Source organism: Aphelocoma coerulescens, chromosome 10, assembly GCF_041296385.1.
Source record: "Aphelocoma coerulescens isolate FSJ_1873_10779 chromosome 10, UR_Acoe_1.0, whole genome shotgun sequence".
In the NCBI taxonomy this organism is placed as follows: domain Eukaryota; kingdom Metazoa; phylum Chordata; class Aves; order Passeriformes; family Corvidae; genus Aphelocoma; species Aphelocoma coerulescens.
The window spans coordinates 18,354,119-18,371,127 of NC_091024.1; the positions used below are offsets into that span (position 1 = coordinate 18,354,119).

Genomic DNA, 17,009 nt, shown 5'->3' on the forward strand with positions numbered 1-17,009 from the left:
TTTGAAGTCTACTGCTGGAAATCTTAAGTATCTTAAGTGCATGCCACTTCAACTTGGCTTCTCTCTAGGTGCCTCTTTCAGGCTTTGTGGTTCCCTGTGCACTGACCATCCAGGCAGGAATCAAAGGAATTAAACCTTAAGCAACACTTAGAGAAATGTGTGTGCAGTTAGTGAAGTTAGGCTCTTGTATTTCATAGTCACCAAATGGGTGGGGTAGAAACTGCTCACTCCCAGAAGGGCTGAGCCTACAGTCATGCCTGTGAGGTTGAAGTTGTCTCTCATCATTAGTGTGAAGATGTGTGAAGATGTGTGAAGACATTGCTGACAGGTAAAGGAACACAGAACTGGAATGTTTTCCACTGTCTAAGCATGCAGTCCTTTCATAATGATCCCTTTCATAAGCAGATAGTGCTTCCTGTGACAGCAGTGATGTGTTTTGCCCTCTGCTGCCATTCCAGCAGCTTGGTTTCTAAAGTATTAGAAGTCTTTTCCTAATTCTCAGATTACATTTGTTGCCAGTTTATAACAGTTTGTTCTTGAATCCTTTTGCTTAATTTATTCTTGTCTTGATGGTTGTTTTGGTGGCAGCCATATTCTTCCTTAGCCTTTTTATTTTAGACTCAGCCGATGTTGCTGTTTCACAGAGACAGACCCAAGTTCCTCTGAGTGTGCTTCAGGCTGACTGTAACGAGCCAACTCAGATGTGGATCTGCTGATCCATACTCATTTGAGAACAAGGTTGGAAAGAGCACTGAGAATCCCTAGGCCATCCTGTGCCCACAGCCACACTGACACAGAGCTGTGCTGCATCCCAGCCATGATCAAGTCAGCTCACAGTGCTCTTGCTGCATCATCTGCTGAAGTGAGGCCCAAAGCCCCCCATTTGTTGTCAGGATTTTGAGTTTCTGTCCCAGTAGCATCTGCTGATAATAGAGCCTGTTCCATATCCCAGATTTCTTTTTGCACAATGACTTCAGGTTGATTTCTTACTTAGAACCAGGCTGAAGCTGTTGCTCTGTTTTCTCTGCAAGCTGCCTTTACAGTTGCTCTCAAGATGGAATATCCATGTGCTCAGGCATCCATCCAGCCTCTACAGGGACTGGATGTGTATGTGAATTAACAGTGGTGTGAGTACTGCAGCTTGTGCTAATGTGGCAATCTGTCTTCAAACCAAGAGCAGGGGAAGTCTCCTGGAAAGTGCCAGCTGGCTACTCCTGGTTCCTGTTGAAACAGATGAAAGACCTGCCTCTTTAGAAACCTCCTAGTAAAGATTGTTTTCTGGAAGGAAGTTGGGGTAAGACATTACTCTGAGGACCCACTTCCTCAGTGGGAGGCTGCACAGCAGAAAAAATAACTTCCAGTTCAGAAAATTCAGCTTGGAGAGACAGAAGGCAGTACAACCAATGGCAATAAAAATATGAAATAAAACACTCTAATAATGAAATATTTCAAACAAAACCACCTTTTTAAGGCCTTTTCTTGTATGCAGGGGAGTTGCAGATCATTCACTGAAGGCATTGATGAAACAATTAAAAATCGCTGTTGAGGCATTATAGAACTGAAAGAGATCTGCCTTGGGTAGAATGTCATTTATATGTTTCACCAAATTTATTCGGTTTTTATGGGGCCACGAGAGGGAGATTGCGATGTTGTCTCTTGGGTCAGATGAGATTATATGGCACTGTACTCTAAGTAGTTTATTACTCCCTGAACCATTGCAGTGTGTGTTTTGAGTCCTACAGGAAAAGAACAAGCAGATAACTTGGAAACCTTCATCAGACAAAATCCAGTGGGTTGTCAGACAGATCCTGACTGAGAACCACATGTTTTTTCAATAACAAGGATTTGGGCAGCAGGCAAAGAGATGGGACTGCACTGCAGTGAACAGCCTTGCAGGAGCGGTTGGTTACAGTGCCAGGGGAGGTTGGGTTTATGTGAGATAGGTCAGAGTCTCAGCAGCCTTCCCAGTCAGATATTCCCTTCTGTGGAGTGAAAGCGCCAATCATGTTGGAGTCAGCCTCACTGTCCATTTGTGGTCTCTGCTGCCTCACCCCTTGGAGCCGTCAGCCCACACTGCTTGAGCAAACAGTGCTCATGGATCACAGAGAACAGCCTGTTCTGCTGCTTCCTTCCCCTGCTCAGCAGAACTCAGCTGAATTCCTCCACAGTGCTGCTGTGGATCTCACTGCCTCCCATACTCCCACTTTTCAGGGAAGATTGTAGATCCATCCTTGTTCGCCACAGGTTTTCACATGGGGAAGAGCTGCCTCACTCTCCCCATTCTGCCTTCTCAGCTCACACCTTTTGGATCTTCATCACTAAATTTCCTGTCATCCAGATTTCCTTGGGATCATTTGTATGGGTGGATGTGGCACAGAGGGACATGGCTTAGTGGTGGCTTGGCAGTGTTAGGTTTACTGGTGGACTCAATCTTAAAGGCCTTTTCCAAGAGAAAAGTTTCTATGATTCCTGCTGGTACATGTAGCAAGAGGATCCCAGTCACCATCCACAGACATTTTCCTAAGATTGCCATTTTCATGGGAATTAAGAGGGAAATGCTTTTCCTTTCTACTTACTGCTAGTTTTTTAGTTTGATATAAATACCATATGGGCATTGTTATAGCTAAAGATGCAAAGTCTGTCTTCTGGAAAAGAAGTGCAAGTTAACATTTCTGTGTATTGGAGGAGATGGATTTATTTCTAGGAAAGGAGAAAAATTAAATCTGGGTCCTGAAAATTGCAAGGTGATAGAAATAATTTTTGTTTTTTAAAGTTTCTAAAAACCCCATGGAAATTTTGAAGAATTAAGTATTTCTTAAGACAACTCCCTTTCTGCAGCTGAAACTGGAATAGATTGACAGCAGAAAACACTGTGTAGAATGTAAATAATACAAGTGCTCTGCCCGTCTTGTAAAAGCTGCTCTTCCCTGCTTGCTCCTACAAACTTCCTGTGTGCCACAAGCCGATCCTGATCCCATGGGACTCCCACTCCAAGCAGGGACTTAATCTTGGAATCCCCACAAGTACTTCAGCAGTTCTGTGGTACTGTGCACAACTGTGGCTTTGTGGGTACATTTTATATGCACACATAGGTGCATTTGTTGCATAGGTATTTGTTGCACTCTTTTGAACTCCTTTTTTTCAGCAATACAGAATATAATGAGAGGTAACTGGAATTGTTTATAACCTTCAATGCCCAAAGCAGCTGAGACTCCCATATGACTCAGATGTGTTTGTTAATTGTCAGTTTGCTTTAATGTAATGATTCAGAAACGTAATCTGTTGTTGAAGTATTTATTCTGCTACTGTTATTTCATTACTCTTTATTGGTTTTTATTCATAAGAAACTACTCATGGTTAAATATATGTGTTCTATATTTACATACACATGCACATATGGATATATTTCTACATATGTATTTAATTTATAGCTAAAAGATAAGCAGTGGTAAGCAATGACATTAATAAGGCCATCACAGAAGAGCATTAAAGTAGGCAGCTGTGAGCTCCCCCAGTCTTGTGTGCAAGTGGCCACACACAGGGCCAGGCCAGTCCAGAATTCTCCTCACAGCTCAAAAGGAGCAGGGGCAGTGCATTACTGGAGTTCCTCTGCAGGTGTTTGGCATTGTCCACTGCTGACATAAAGAGCAGCCTGGTTCTCCTTGCTAACTTGAACACAATGGATGGGTTTGGGAACAGTGCCCTGGTACATTCTGTCAGCTGACAGACAGGTGGCCAGGGCAGCAAATGCGTGCAGTCCTAAAGAAGCTTTGATTTGAGCCTTATCTTTAAGACATGAAAAGAGAGTAACTTTTCCAGGTGTTTTCTGTCTTTGTTGCAAAGTGTCTTCGCATTTGGAGAGACTGTACTGGGAGCACCCAGTTTGTGGCTTTTGCCAGGTGACAAGGAGGGTGACCCTCGTCCAGCCAGAGTGCTGTGCTGTTTTCCTCGTTTGTCTGCTTAGAATTGAACTCCAAGTTCAAGATGCTGAAAATGCCCTACCAGAAGTACAGCTACACAGGTATCCTCTGAAGGTTCCATGAGTGAACCAGAACCTGTGTCTGTATGGCTGGCAGGTTTGGTGGCACTGAGAGTATCAATTATGCATGATTGAAATGAAGTGTATTTTAGTAGCAGATAGCTGAAAAGCCTTGCAATGTATTCCTAATTCAGCGGCATCGCCTTGAGCTACTCTGAGGCTTCTTTTTTAAACTCAGACATTAGCACAAAGCACACCTCTGACTGCAGGCATTTAAAGATCAACAAGGGCCAAAAAAGCTTTTAAGATCCAATGAAACCAGGAAAACAACCACGTTGCCTTTCAGTGTCAGGTTAGATTGCCTTCTTATGAGTGCAGCTATTTCAGGTACAGAGTGCTTGGTGGTTTGGGTTTTGTTGTGTGAGGAAAGTGTTCCCCAAGAAAACATCTGTTTCTTTCACCTGCAAACCGCAATGTGCTGTGATGAGGCAGGACTGTAGCCACAGAGACCCAGGGGGACGAAGGAAATCTGGCTCAAAGGGATGAGCATGGGTTTCTGAAACATGGTATCAAAAAGAGCACTTAAAAGGAGAGAATGCTTTTAGAGCACAGATACACAGCAAACGGCAGGTCAGGTTGCTTGGAAGCCTGACATTCTCCGGACCTGCCGATACTGTTTCTTAGCAGCAGTGTTTGCCTTCTGCTCAGAACAAGATAATTTAATCTTCTTTTTCCACAACAGTGAAATGTTCAGCTTTTCTGTAAGATAATAGTAAATTCCCCTGTCATCTGCAGCATCTAAAATCTATCCATGCAGTAGCGCTGCTGCTTTCCCTTCTGTGGTCGCATCTTCATTTTTAACTTGCTGTTGTTGAAGTTCAGGTGTAGCTCTCATGCATGTACTAAAAGTTTAGTACTACACCCTTGATTTGTAGAACACTTTATAGTAGGTTTTAAGCCAACAAATAGTGTAATGTTAACATTATGCTGTATATTTATATGCATGTGTTATATACACCAAAATAACTCTTCATTCATTTGAAATGGAAAAAAAAAAAGACATCTTAGAAGGTTGGGAATTACACATTAAAATCATACGTGGTGTCTCCCTTTCTTCTGTGGGGAAGGAGGTGACTTGGGGATGTCAGTGTACAGCAGGAATAAGTCTGCCTGTGCTGGTGCCCTTGGTTCAGCCTGTCAGGATAAATACAAGGTTTTTTCTGTGTGCCCTGTGTAGGAGGGGAGGGCCCTGCTGACCAGGGAATGGCCAGTGTTATGTTTGTCTCTACAGCAGCATGGGGACAGGCCTGGGGAACTGGCCAGCCCCACATCAGCCTCTGAAAAGATCACAGAGCACCTTTCCTTTGGAGCCCAAAATGCCTCATCTCCAGGCTGGTGCGCTAAAGGACTGTGACAAAGGATAATCCAATCCTGTGTTGGCTGCAGCCACAGCGTGGATGGGGGTATAATGCATTGTGGCCTAAAAATCCAGAGCAGGTGGCTCTGGGCATGCAGGGAGAGGAGGGCCTGCCATGGGGTGGGATTCAGCCATTTAATTAAATAAATGGTCTTCTAAGGGCTGCCTTTTTGATCTTTCAGAGGATGACATGAATAATTACATCAGTCGATACTACAATGAGCCCAGCAGTGGTAAGTGTTGCTGGAAAACACAAACGTGAGTGGTATTTTTGCATTGCATTGTGTGCTGTAAACCAGACGACACTGAGCAGTGGTGTAGATCTGTCCTGGAAGTGAAACCCACCACAGAGGCTCTGGATTTGGTCTATGGAAGGGTGTGCTAACAGTAATTCTTCTGAAAGTTGAAGGCCCCCAAGTTTGCTCTTGCTGATGGCACTCAAGATGGTTTGGAGATGTAGGAGAGGTTAATTCCCTGTAGCTGGGTTGTCCAGCCCACAGAGCAGTTTAAATGGATCTGAGAATGAACAGCCCGGACAAAACAAGTGAAGAGAAAAGAAGTGGGGAGACAGCTTAGCCCAGCACCATGCTGGGAACCTTTCAGAAAGGTTAAACTGAATGGTGGGAAACCTCAGCAGCAGGGCTGTGACCTGAGGGCAGCCTTCAAATGGATGTTCCTGGCAGGTGTCCTGCTAGCACAGGGGATTCCTGCCTGTGCTGGGGGCTCTGCCCATGGTGGAGGCTCTGCACAGGCCCAGTCCAGCCCAGCACGGGCTGGCCATGCTCTGGCTGCCAGCACAGCAGGGCCAGAGGAGGCTGAGCAAGACATACAAAGGTATGTGTGATTTAGTGTATACATAGAGATATATCTTTATATAAAGACGTGTGAAAGGCCGTGTCTGTGTACGTACCCAGATATTTTATTAGAATGCATATATTAAATATATAAAATATATAAAGGAGTGTGAAAGGAGAGATGGTCAGAATATATGTGTATATATTATAGAAATACATGTGTATGTGTTATAGGAATGAAAATATGTATCTCTGTATAATGTATTAAATATATTTATAATCCTGTATATACATCCACACACATGGAAATAGATTTATATGTAGCTGAAGCTACATAAAACAGAAGAGTTATGTGTGTGTCTGGTTGTAAATCCAGCTGGGATCCAGTAGGATCCAGGCAGGCTGGAGAGGTAGGCTTCTGAATTCGCCCGGAGTTCAGCAGGGCCAGGGGAAGGTCCTGGTTCTGTGTCCAGGCACTCCCCAGCACAACGCTGGACTGGGACCAAGGGATCAAGAGCAGCCTGAGGACAAGGACCTGGAGCTTGCTGTGACCTGGCCACGCTCGCCTGCCCTGCTCAGGTGAGCCCCACCTGCAGAGCTTCCCCAGCTCCAGCTGATGGCAGCAGAACGTGGAGCTGCTGCAGCAAGTCCAGAGGCCATGGAGCTGCCTGAGGGCTGGAGCTGCTCTGCTCTGGGGCCAGGCTGGGAGAGCTGCTGGGCTGAGGCCGGGGCTGGTCCATCCCTGGCAGTGCCCAAGGCCAGGCTGGATGGGGCTGGAGCACCCTGGGATAATGGAAGGTGTCATGGCAGGGGTGGGACTGGATGGGCTGGAAGGTCCCTCCCAAGCCAAACCATTTTGTGACTCTAGGAATACATGGGTATTGTATTGTATATGTACATTGTGTCATATATGTACGTGGGGAGTTACATATGCTTGGTAAAGACAGCTTCTGTATATCTGTTTATAGATTAGTATATGTGCATATGAATACATCTACAATATGTTCCTATATATTTGAAAAGGCATTTGTACATGTTTGTGTCTATACATATATATTTTATATGCATTATAAAATACGTGTGTGTGCATATATAACTGTAATGTATTATGTATCTATAGCCATATCCATGCATGGAGAAATAAATACTTTATATATAAAGATATGACTATGTCTGTATACATAGTCTGTATAAAGATACATAAAGTGAGGCATATATGTGTGTATATATATGTCTATCCCATATATATGGGGATATATACGTACACATTTACTTATATATAGATATGCGTAAGAGAAACTATATTCATATTTTATATTTCTTAGGCAATATATATCAAGGGCGTGTGAATGGCTATATATATATTTAATATGTATCATATGTATGACATATAACATGGATATATCTGTGTGTGTATTGTGTATAGGTATTAAATTATATCCCTATATACAAATTCCCCACATGGACACATACAGAGGGAAAAAAGTTTGTCTATATATTTTATAACATAATTACATATATTTTAGAAGTGTGTATGACTGTCTGCATATACATATCTTTTAAATCTGTATTATGCATGTTATGATGTGTATTTTTATATATAAAAGATATACTTGTTTTATATAAATATATAGATATATCCTATATCCGTGTGTGTATAAATAATGCTGTTTATGCATATATACGCAGACAGATACAAAGGTAAAGATCTGTGTACTACATTGGTATTTTATACATGTATAAATAAATATATGTAAAGATACATATATATATAGGGAGAGATATATGTGGGTAGGTATGTGAGAGCCACTTTAAATATGTATATGGTTTATGTATTAGAAAAAAGCATGTGTGTATAGACATATGTATTATATATAGAATATGTGTACATATGTAGATATATTATGAAGGAGAAATGTAGATATATGCATATAGACATTCCCTCTATAAATATGGATGTGTATATATAAAGCTGTGTCTATGGGTATATAAAATCTGTATGTGTGTGTGAGAGAGAAAGCCTCATATGGATACATATCCATAGACACATGAATTATACAGAGAGCTGTTTTAAAAATGTACACACATGCACACAGAGGTATACAGTATTGGTTTTGTGTCTGTCTCTCTATATACATCCCCAAGCTATACAGGACTATATATATAAGGATTTATGAATCTACACATAGGTGTAGGTGTATGTAAAAAGGAGGGAAAGATGTGAGGCACCATGTCTGTGCATATACATGTATACATAATGAGTGTGTGTGTTTACATACTGCTGTGATGTATTTCATATGTATATCCCTGTATACATATTCCAGATGTGTCTACAAAGAGACTTATATATATGTGTAAGCATTAGAGCTATATACATTGTATACTATAGATGGGGCAAATATATATACATATTCTCCCATCTACATGGATAAATGTATATACAAAAGAGGGGGTAGGTATATATACCCTGTATATATACCTATGTATTTTATAGAGAGAGAGCAAGTGTGTGTGTGTGTGTGTGTATGTGTGTGTGTAGCGCCAGAGAGATACATACACAGGTATATGGTACTGTTTAGATGTATATCCCTGTACTATACATTGAGAGATATTAAAAGGGGGGGGTGTACATACAATTTTATATGTATAATTGATGTCATGTATCATGTATTATATATGTATATCCGTATATATGCAGTCCCTGTGTTTATAGAGACAAATTTGTATATGTATATATGTGTGTGTATGTATGTATGTATATATATATGTGGGGGTGTGTGTGTTCTATTTAACAACAGCAGACTGTATTTAAAGGGAGTATTGTGTGTTCCATGTATCAAATGTCCATATGTCTGTATGCTGTATTTTACAGGGGACTCTTCATATATACACACACTGCCTGTATCACTATAGAATGTGTATGATGTGTGTGAGAGACTCTGTGTGTGTGTGTGTATACAGTATGTATATCTATATATATGGTGAGCAGGTATATAGAGGTATATCCTATTTACTTACAGATGTTGTATGTGTGTATATATATATACACACATCCCTTGATAATAGCCCCCATTATACAGATAGTGATAAAGATATCTATATATGTGAGTTTTCAAGTAAAGGTACAATGTATTTTGTATTTTTTTATATATATTTATACATATATATTATGTATATGCATCTTATAAATAAATAGAGAGGTAGGATCTTTTTTATTTAGTAATAAATAATTATATATATTTAAGGGGTGGGCTATGTACTATAGTGAATATATGTGTGTATATATATACATATATATATGTGTGTGTGTAAAATATTCTGTATGGAGCTCATGTATGCACATATTGCCCATATCTGTAGGGAGAAATCTAAAGATTATGTGTATATAAAAGAGAGAGGGGAAGAGAGACTATATTTATACAGCTGTGTATTCTATAGAGTATGTATGTGCACGTATATACAGGTGGTACAGCACTATTTGTACATTTCTCTCTTATATATCCCCTTAATACACATGAAGATCTCTAGAAAGGTGTATGTATGTGTATACACACACACACATCTCATTGTCTATGGATAATATCTATTACATATAACATGCATGTGTCTCTGGGTGTGCTTGGGTGTATAGGTATAATGTATATCCCGATATATACATTGTCCATGTACATACACATGGTGACACGTCCATGCATTTATACAGAAAGGTAAGGCTGTGCATGTGCAAGTGATACTTGTATGGAATGAAAGAGGGGACTATGCAGTGTATTTATAAAATGCCTGCATATTCATAGGTACAGTGTATTATTATGGGGGGACCGTATACTACAGTGTGTGTGCATGTATATGTAATGTATTATATAGACACACACATACTCCCCATATCTATATGGAGAAATCTATGCAGGTTTAGGTTATATATGTATTTAAATTGGGGCAGCTGCATATTGTATTATACACAGATGTATATCCCTATGTATACATCCCCGTAATAAACTTTGCTATCTATAAAAAGTTGTATTTATATATTGTAAAACATGTATGAAGGTTGGGGGTGTCATGTATAGATACAGTGTTATATATGTATTATTTGATACACATTATATATATCCCTGTATATACATTCCACATTTATATACACACACCATAAGACATAAGTATTCATACACAAAGGTAAGCATACCTGTGTGTAAGTGCATACATTCTATTTAAAGAGGGACAATTATGTTTTCAAAGGTGGAAGGACAACAACTATGTCCTATAGATAGTACATGTACATGTTTTGATGTATCTATGCACACATGTACACATACACACACAGATATGCATGTAGAAAATGTCTGTACATATGTATAGGTCTCGTGTATTACATATGGGGCTTGTATGTATGTATATGCACAGAGATAGCTCTTCCCCATATCTCTATGGTTAAATCTAGATATAAAGATTAGGTATGTATAAAATTAGGTGGGTGAGAGACTGTGTAGATACACCTATGTATTATATATGTGTGTGTCTGTACATGTATAGAGAGAGGTATGTGGTATTATATATTTATATAGAGAGATATATATATATATAGATCCCCATAATGTACTGGGAAAGCTCTAAAAAGGGTACATGTGTATGTGTGTGTATATATATATTTACATAGATGTATATATACATTAAAAGACTATAAGGAGGGAGGGGATGTTCATGTATAGGTAAAATGTATTCTGCATATTCTGTATCCCTATGTTTGGAAGCTATACACACACAGTAAGAAATCTATGTATTTATATATAAAAGTAAGTACATGTGTGTGACAGCACAGGTGTGTTCTGTTTATAGATAATAATTACATGTATTTAAAGGTGAGATGTATTAATAGTTTCTATATCCTGTGTTATGTAGCATCTTCATGTAGTTTAAGTCTAAAGATGTGTATATAAATAGCTATGTAAATACAAAGGGAGGTGTGTTCATGTATAGGTATCATCTCTTACATATATATCTCTCCAATAAATACATATACACATACAGAGAATTATGTATGCATTTCTCCAGAAAGGTAGAGGCGTTGTATATATTTTACGTAATGGTAGGTAACTGTATGTCTTTCAAGGGGGCACTATATCTTGTGTGTGTATAACAGAAGGTCTGTGTATAATGTATTCTATATGGGGCTCATGCAGACAGTTCCTCATCTCTATATATAAAGATCATGTGTACATAAAAGGGGGGGGGAGGAGAGACTGCATCTCTACACCTGTGTATTTTATGTAATAAATGTGTGTGCTCATGTATGTGTATAGAGGTATGTGGCATTATGTATAGCTGTGTATCCCTGCCTTGACATCCCCAGTGTATACAGGAGATAGATAAAAGGCGTATGTGCATAATTTAAAGATGTCTCGCTAGGTTGTTAATGCGTAGGTAAGTGTATGTGTGTATCTATTTATGTATATCCCTATGGGTATACACGCACATATAGAAAAATGAGTACAATATGGGGGATTGTATGCTGTTGTAGCAGTACTTAATTCCAGATACTTAAAAGGGAGGGACTATGGCCTATAGGTACTTATTGCCTGTCCCTGTACACATGCAGGCAGAATGGATTATAGATGCGGTTCCTTATGCATACATACATACCCCTTTAGCTATATGACTAAACCTCTAGGTGTTCGTGTTTGGGTGTGACTGTATATATACACATATTTAGGCATACAGTGTAAGTTACAGCTGTGTATCCCTCTACAGCTGCTCCCCCTTGAACAAACAGAGATGGGTATAGAGAAGGCTGTTCCTGTAACTGTATATATATATAGGGATGGATTAAAGGGGCACTGTGTAGTATAGTGTGTGTGTGTGTGTGTCTCAAATGGCTTTGTGTAAATAGATACAGGTACAAAGCATACACATGAACTTGCTATGGCTCTCTACACCTCTATAGCCACTCACCACTGTCCCTGCCCACATGGGCTCTCAGCTGCTCTGTGCTCTGTCCCTGCAGACAGCGGAGTCCCCGAGGCTGCCATCTGCGTTGTGACCACAGCCGCCATTGACGTGCACCAGCCCAACATCTCCTCGGAGCTGTTCACGGTGGAGGTGCCACTGCGCCTGGGCAGCACCGGGACCTCTGCCAGCATCACGTCAGGCAGCGCCTCACGCTCCACCGTCAGCTCAGGCACACGGGGCTGCAGTGAGAGCAGCCAGACCCTGGGCTCGTCCCCAGACTGCAGCACAGCCTGCGAGGAGTCGGCTGAGGCCAGCGCGGGACCACAGCCGGAGCTGGTGCCCACCCGGCAGCGCGTGGCCCACGCTGTGGTGCAGGAGCTGCTCTCCTCGCTGTCGGAAGAAGCCTGCTTGGTGCAGAAGGGGCTGGATCCTGTCAACCTGAAGCTGCCCAGCCCAGCGGGCTCAGTGGGGACCAGCCCCGACCTGGGCCACCGGCTCAGTGTCTACAACCGCAGGAACCAGGAGAGTCTTGATGTCTTCCAGCTCAAGCCACTCCTCGACTGCCCCCAGGGTGCCCCAATGATTGAGGAGAAATATGGGGCACTGGGGCCCCCAGAGCCACGGTTGGGCAGGGTTCCTGAAGCATAGGGCCAGCCTGGGGGAATAGGGACTCCTGTGGGGAACACAACTCACCATGCTGGCCCACGAGGTTACCACAGGTGAGGTGGCAGTGCTGAAGGCAACCTGCGGCATCTCCTGCAATGGCCACCAGCCCAGGGCAAGGCCAGCAGCACCTCTGCTCGCCAGTGTCTGTGGCACGTGACCTCCTGCCCTGCCACCAGCTCTGGGCCAACTGGGACCTACAGTGGCCATCTGGGAACAATGGACCTTCCAGCAGTTTTAGGCCAATATGGACCCACAGTGCCTGGAGGGACAAATAGACTGTGCCGGAAACACTATGGACCTTCCACCAGTCCAGGGCCAGCAGAGCCCCATAGTGCCCAGGGGCAGGACAGAGCTGCTGGACAGCTTGGGCCCAGCCTGGCTCCCCAGTCAGACCGCCCCAGCCTGACCCTACCCAGGGGCTGAGCATGGCTGGGAGGGATGTGGAGATGGGAATAAAAACTGACAGACACATACTGTCTCCTGCCTTGTATCGCTCTTGCCTTCTTCTCTTACCTGTCTTTCCTGTCTTGCTTTCTTCCACCCCACCATTCCACATGCCATGCAATTGACCACCAAAAAAAAAACCCAACAAAACCAAAACCCATCCCAACACCACAGTGACCAAACCCCACCTCGTTCCAGTAAAATCCTTTATTTGCCCTTACTCCACAGCACCAGGTCCCGGCACCAGCACTCATTTCTTCTTCAGGAGCTCCGTCATCTCTGGCACCGCCTGCAAACACCAGTGCCAGGGTAGTGCATGTTCCCCTCTGACCCCCTCAAACTCACCCCTGTGCAGTTTCCAGCCCTGCAATTATACTGCCCACCCTCCCACCCAGCACACCACTCCAGGGGCTGTGGGTCACCCCAGCTCACAGCACTCCCCACTTCTCTCCTGCTGAATAAAGCCTCTTAATTATTTAAGAGAGCTACATTTCCATTAGGTGGAAATAATGCATTCGTACAAAATTTATTAAGGAAATTGTCTACATGGTGTTTCTTCAGAATGTGACTTTGTCTCTGGCTTACAAAGAGGCCCGTGCTCACCCCGGAGCCAGCGGGCATCATTTCAGGAATGGCATTAAGTGCTGGCAGAGCTTCTGCCTGTGCCTCCATAAAGCCACGACACTCCTGCCACTCACACGTGTGGCCGTGCACAGGCAGTAACACACAGGCCCTGGGACAGGGCTGGCTCACGGCTTGGGGCTCCAGAGGGAACTGCAAGCTCCTCCTGGGCACCGGTCAGTGAGGCAGCAAGCCCAAGCAGAAAAAATCACGCCTCCTGCCAACTCTGTACTTCCAAACTTTATGAAGCTTAAAAATACATGCAAGAACCTATGTGCTGTTATTTCCAAAATGGGTCAACCTCAGGAAACCAGAATCAAGGCAGGCTGGCTGTAACAGCCCCCCAACACAACCTACTTGCAGAGATTCAATTTTAAGCATGTAAATCATGACATCAGAAAGCAAATTTTTAAACAACCCAAAGGAAACACCCTCACACAGACATTGTTAGCACTCATTAGATTATATTATGTAAGCTCCTGTCAGCTCATCCAAAGTTATCCTGCACATCAAGTTTAGCCTCACCTGAAATAAGTCTGCTACCAGTCCATAGTCTGCCACTTGGAAAATTGGAGCTTCTGGATCCTTGTTAATAGCCACAATGGTCTGCAAGCAAAGTTAAAGCACCATATGAATCTAGATATTGATCATCTGGGGCTGGATTACAGTGCCAGGTCTTAGCCAGGAAACGGGCTATATTCTCTCCAAGCCCCAAGAAGCAGATTTATCTGGATATTTAATATTTTTCCATCTCAAAAACAAACAACTCCCCCCTTCCACATATACCACAGTCCCCCTGAAAAAAACCCAAACCCCTCCCTTCCCTGCTCATCATACACGTCTCTGCCACCCTTCCCTGTTGAAAAGCTTAGAAAAAAATTACTACAAAGGATTATCTGCACATTCTAAACTGCACCACTGCAGAACTAACCTGGAGGCAGCAGTTACAAGCACAGTAAAGCCCTGCCCAGAGGCCTCTCTTCTTAAAATGGGATGCAGCATTTAGTTTGTCAGACAGTAGAAAACAGCACAACAAATCCCAACACAATGATCCAGAAAGGGTCTTGGTTTAAACTCTGCCATACAGGTAAATCATCTTGTAACAGCCTGAGAAAATTTCCAGCAAAATAAGCACAGGTGGGTGTCCACATCAAAATCTGCAACAGGATGGGGAGCACTCCACAGAGGGAGGGTAAAGAATCCTGAAGCAAACCCATCAGCTCACAGAAGGAGCCTTATACCAAGCAGGAGCCCAAAGCACAGCACTGGGGCAGTTCTGCCTGCCCGCCTCCATGCTGCCACTGCAGACAATGACTTGGGGCAGTTCCACCCCAACGGGCAGCTGAGGCACTTACCTGCCACACCCAGGGAGCCACACTCCATGTGTGTTTTACTGCCTCCACTGAAAGTCCAACAAAATTAATAGCTTGGTGAGCATGGGCCTAGTGGCAGTAACTCAAAGAGAAAAGTTTACAAATCCTGTGGTTTTAGGCCCACAGAAATGTTATTTCTTGGTAGGCCATTTGTCCCCTGAGAGTCCCTATAAAGAACCTCATCAGATGTGCAGGCAGTACCCACAGCAGAGTACTGCCCTTGCTCTCTGGCCAGCTCACAGCCAAGGACCTGCAAGTGCTGCAGCAATGCTGCCCTTGAAATGTTCTCCCCATAGCTTTATTGGTTTTATTTCAGTTACCCTTGTTTGCAAATACAAGCCTCCCCTGACAAGCTGCAGTGCAGGAAGAAAATCCAGGCTGTGATCCCCAAGAATACTGGCCCAGAAAAGACTTACTTTGACCCTATTGAGGCCTTGCCATGCCTTGCAGAACTATCCACAGGGGCTGATGTTGATGCTGAGGCCCAGCCAAGCCAGCAGTCAGTGACACCACAGGGGCTGCCAGCTCTGTCCTTAGCACAAAAATAATTAACACCAGTTGCTTGCAAAACTGTCTGAAGCTTTGGTTTGGCAGCCTAGCCCTTCCTCTGCCTCCTTTAGCTGAAGTAACTTCAGTGAGATTTGCTTCCCTACCTCATTGCTAACTCAGGTAAACAGCAAAAGTATCACCTTGCTTACAACAGAACTTTCTGAGTTAAATCTCTGAATAAGAAAAGATAGGGGAACTCTCATGAGGGAATTAGAAATAAGGAAAAAAAGCAACAATTCTCCAGGTCTCCTCAAAAGCTGCATTTTCTACCTTGCTGTAAAAGAACAAATAAATTATACATATCACTTAGTAGAAAGCATCTAACTGCTTTGGAAAACATATCTTGAAGTGTACAAGTTCACAATGCCAGATTATTCAGAGTGCCGAGAGAGGACAGGAGACTCTCCAGAGAGCTCCCATGGCTGCCCAAGTCTTTTCCATAACTATCCCACCTAAATGCTTTAGCTAAAAGGAAGGCAGAACACATTCCAAATACCAGTAACTAAATCTTATTTTACAACACTTACACTAAAAAAACTGTGAGATATGGGAGAAATGGAAGGGTTAAATATGCATCTCCTATCAACAAATTTAATCTGTCCTTATTTCTTACAGCAGAATACCTCAAAATATCAAACCTGCCATTGGAAAAGCCATAAAAGCAGAGGTTTTATTGTTAGGATATCACTGCTCAATATTTTTCTGTCAAAGGAAATTTTGGCACTTCCAAGTCAGAGGTTCCCAGTGTTGCTGGCAGTCTAAACTGAGATAAGGCAGCAGATAAACACAAAGAGGGCCACATCAAGTCTTACGCAGCTTTCAATACCCAGTTCTCAATCTGTGGCTGCTACTCATCCCACCTGCCCATCTCCTCACTGACCCAAGGGCACAGCTGGAGACTGAACTCCTCCAAACAAAGCCACTTGTGCCACTGTGGCCCAGCAGTGTCCAGAGGAGCCGAGGTGGCCATGGCAGCAGTGCTGCGCCTGGACTCTCCCTCTGCTGCACTGCAAGCAGGAGACACTGTGGCAACACTGTTCCGCTAAAGCCCTTGGGAATACACTGCTACAATTCCCACCTCTCAATAGTGACCTTCACCCCTGCCCATCATTCACCCTTAAAATTTTGAATTTTGGTTGTTTTTTCTCCACTGCATCAACTAATGCTAACACCACTCAAGTCCCTGCTTTTAAAAAGCTTATCATCACCCCCGCCCCCAAAAT

At 42.9% G+C, this 17,009-nt stretch overlaps 2 protein-coding genes across 7 annotated transcripts in view; one reads left to right on the forward strand and one right to left on the reverse strand.

Moving 5' to 3' along the window:
- The window catches only part of TMEM266 (transmembrane protein 266), an 84,192-nt gene extending 70,854 nt beyond the window's left edge, over positions 1–13,338 (forward strand). For all 6 annotated transcript variants that reach the window (XM_069025723.1, XM_069025724.1, XM_069025722.1 and 3 more), the window contains 2 exons: positions 5,579–5,629; positions 12,189–13,338. In XM_069025723.1, the coding sequence (XP_068881824.1) occupies positions 5,579–5,629; positions 12,189–12,781 (644 nt within the window). In that variant the 3' untranslated portion in view covers positions 12,782–13,338. The remainder of the gene's footprint in view (positions 1–5,578; positions 5,630–12,188) is intronic.
- A 97-nt stretch (positions 13,339–13,435) lies between these two features.
- Positions 13,436–17,009, reverse strand: part of ETFA (electron transfer flavoprotein subunit alpha) — a 30,022-nt gene continuing 26,448 nt past the window's right edge. Inside the window, exons 11-12 of the mRNA XM_069025730.1 lie at positions 14,390–14,470; positions 13,436–13,532 (exon numbers count right to left, since the gene is read on the reverse strand). Of these exons, the coding sequence (XP_068881831.1) occupies positions 13,494–13,532; positions 14,390–14,470 (120 nt within the window). The 3' untranslated portion in view covers positions 13,436–13,493. The remainder of the gene's footprint in view (positions 13,533–14,389; positions 14,471–17,009) is intronic.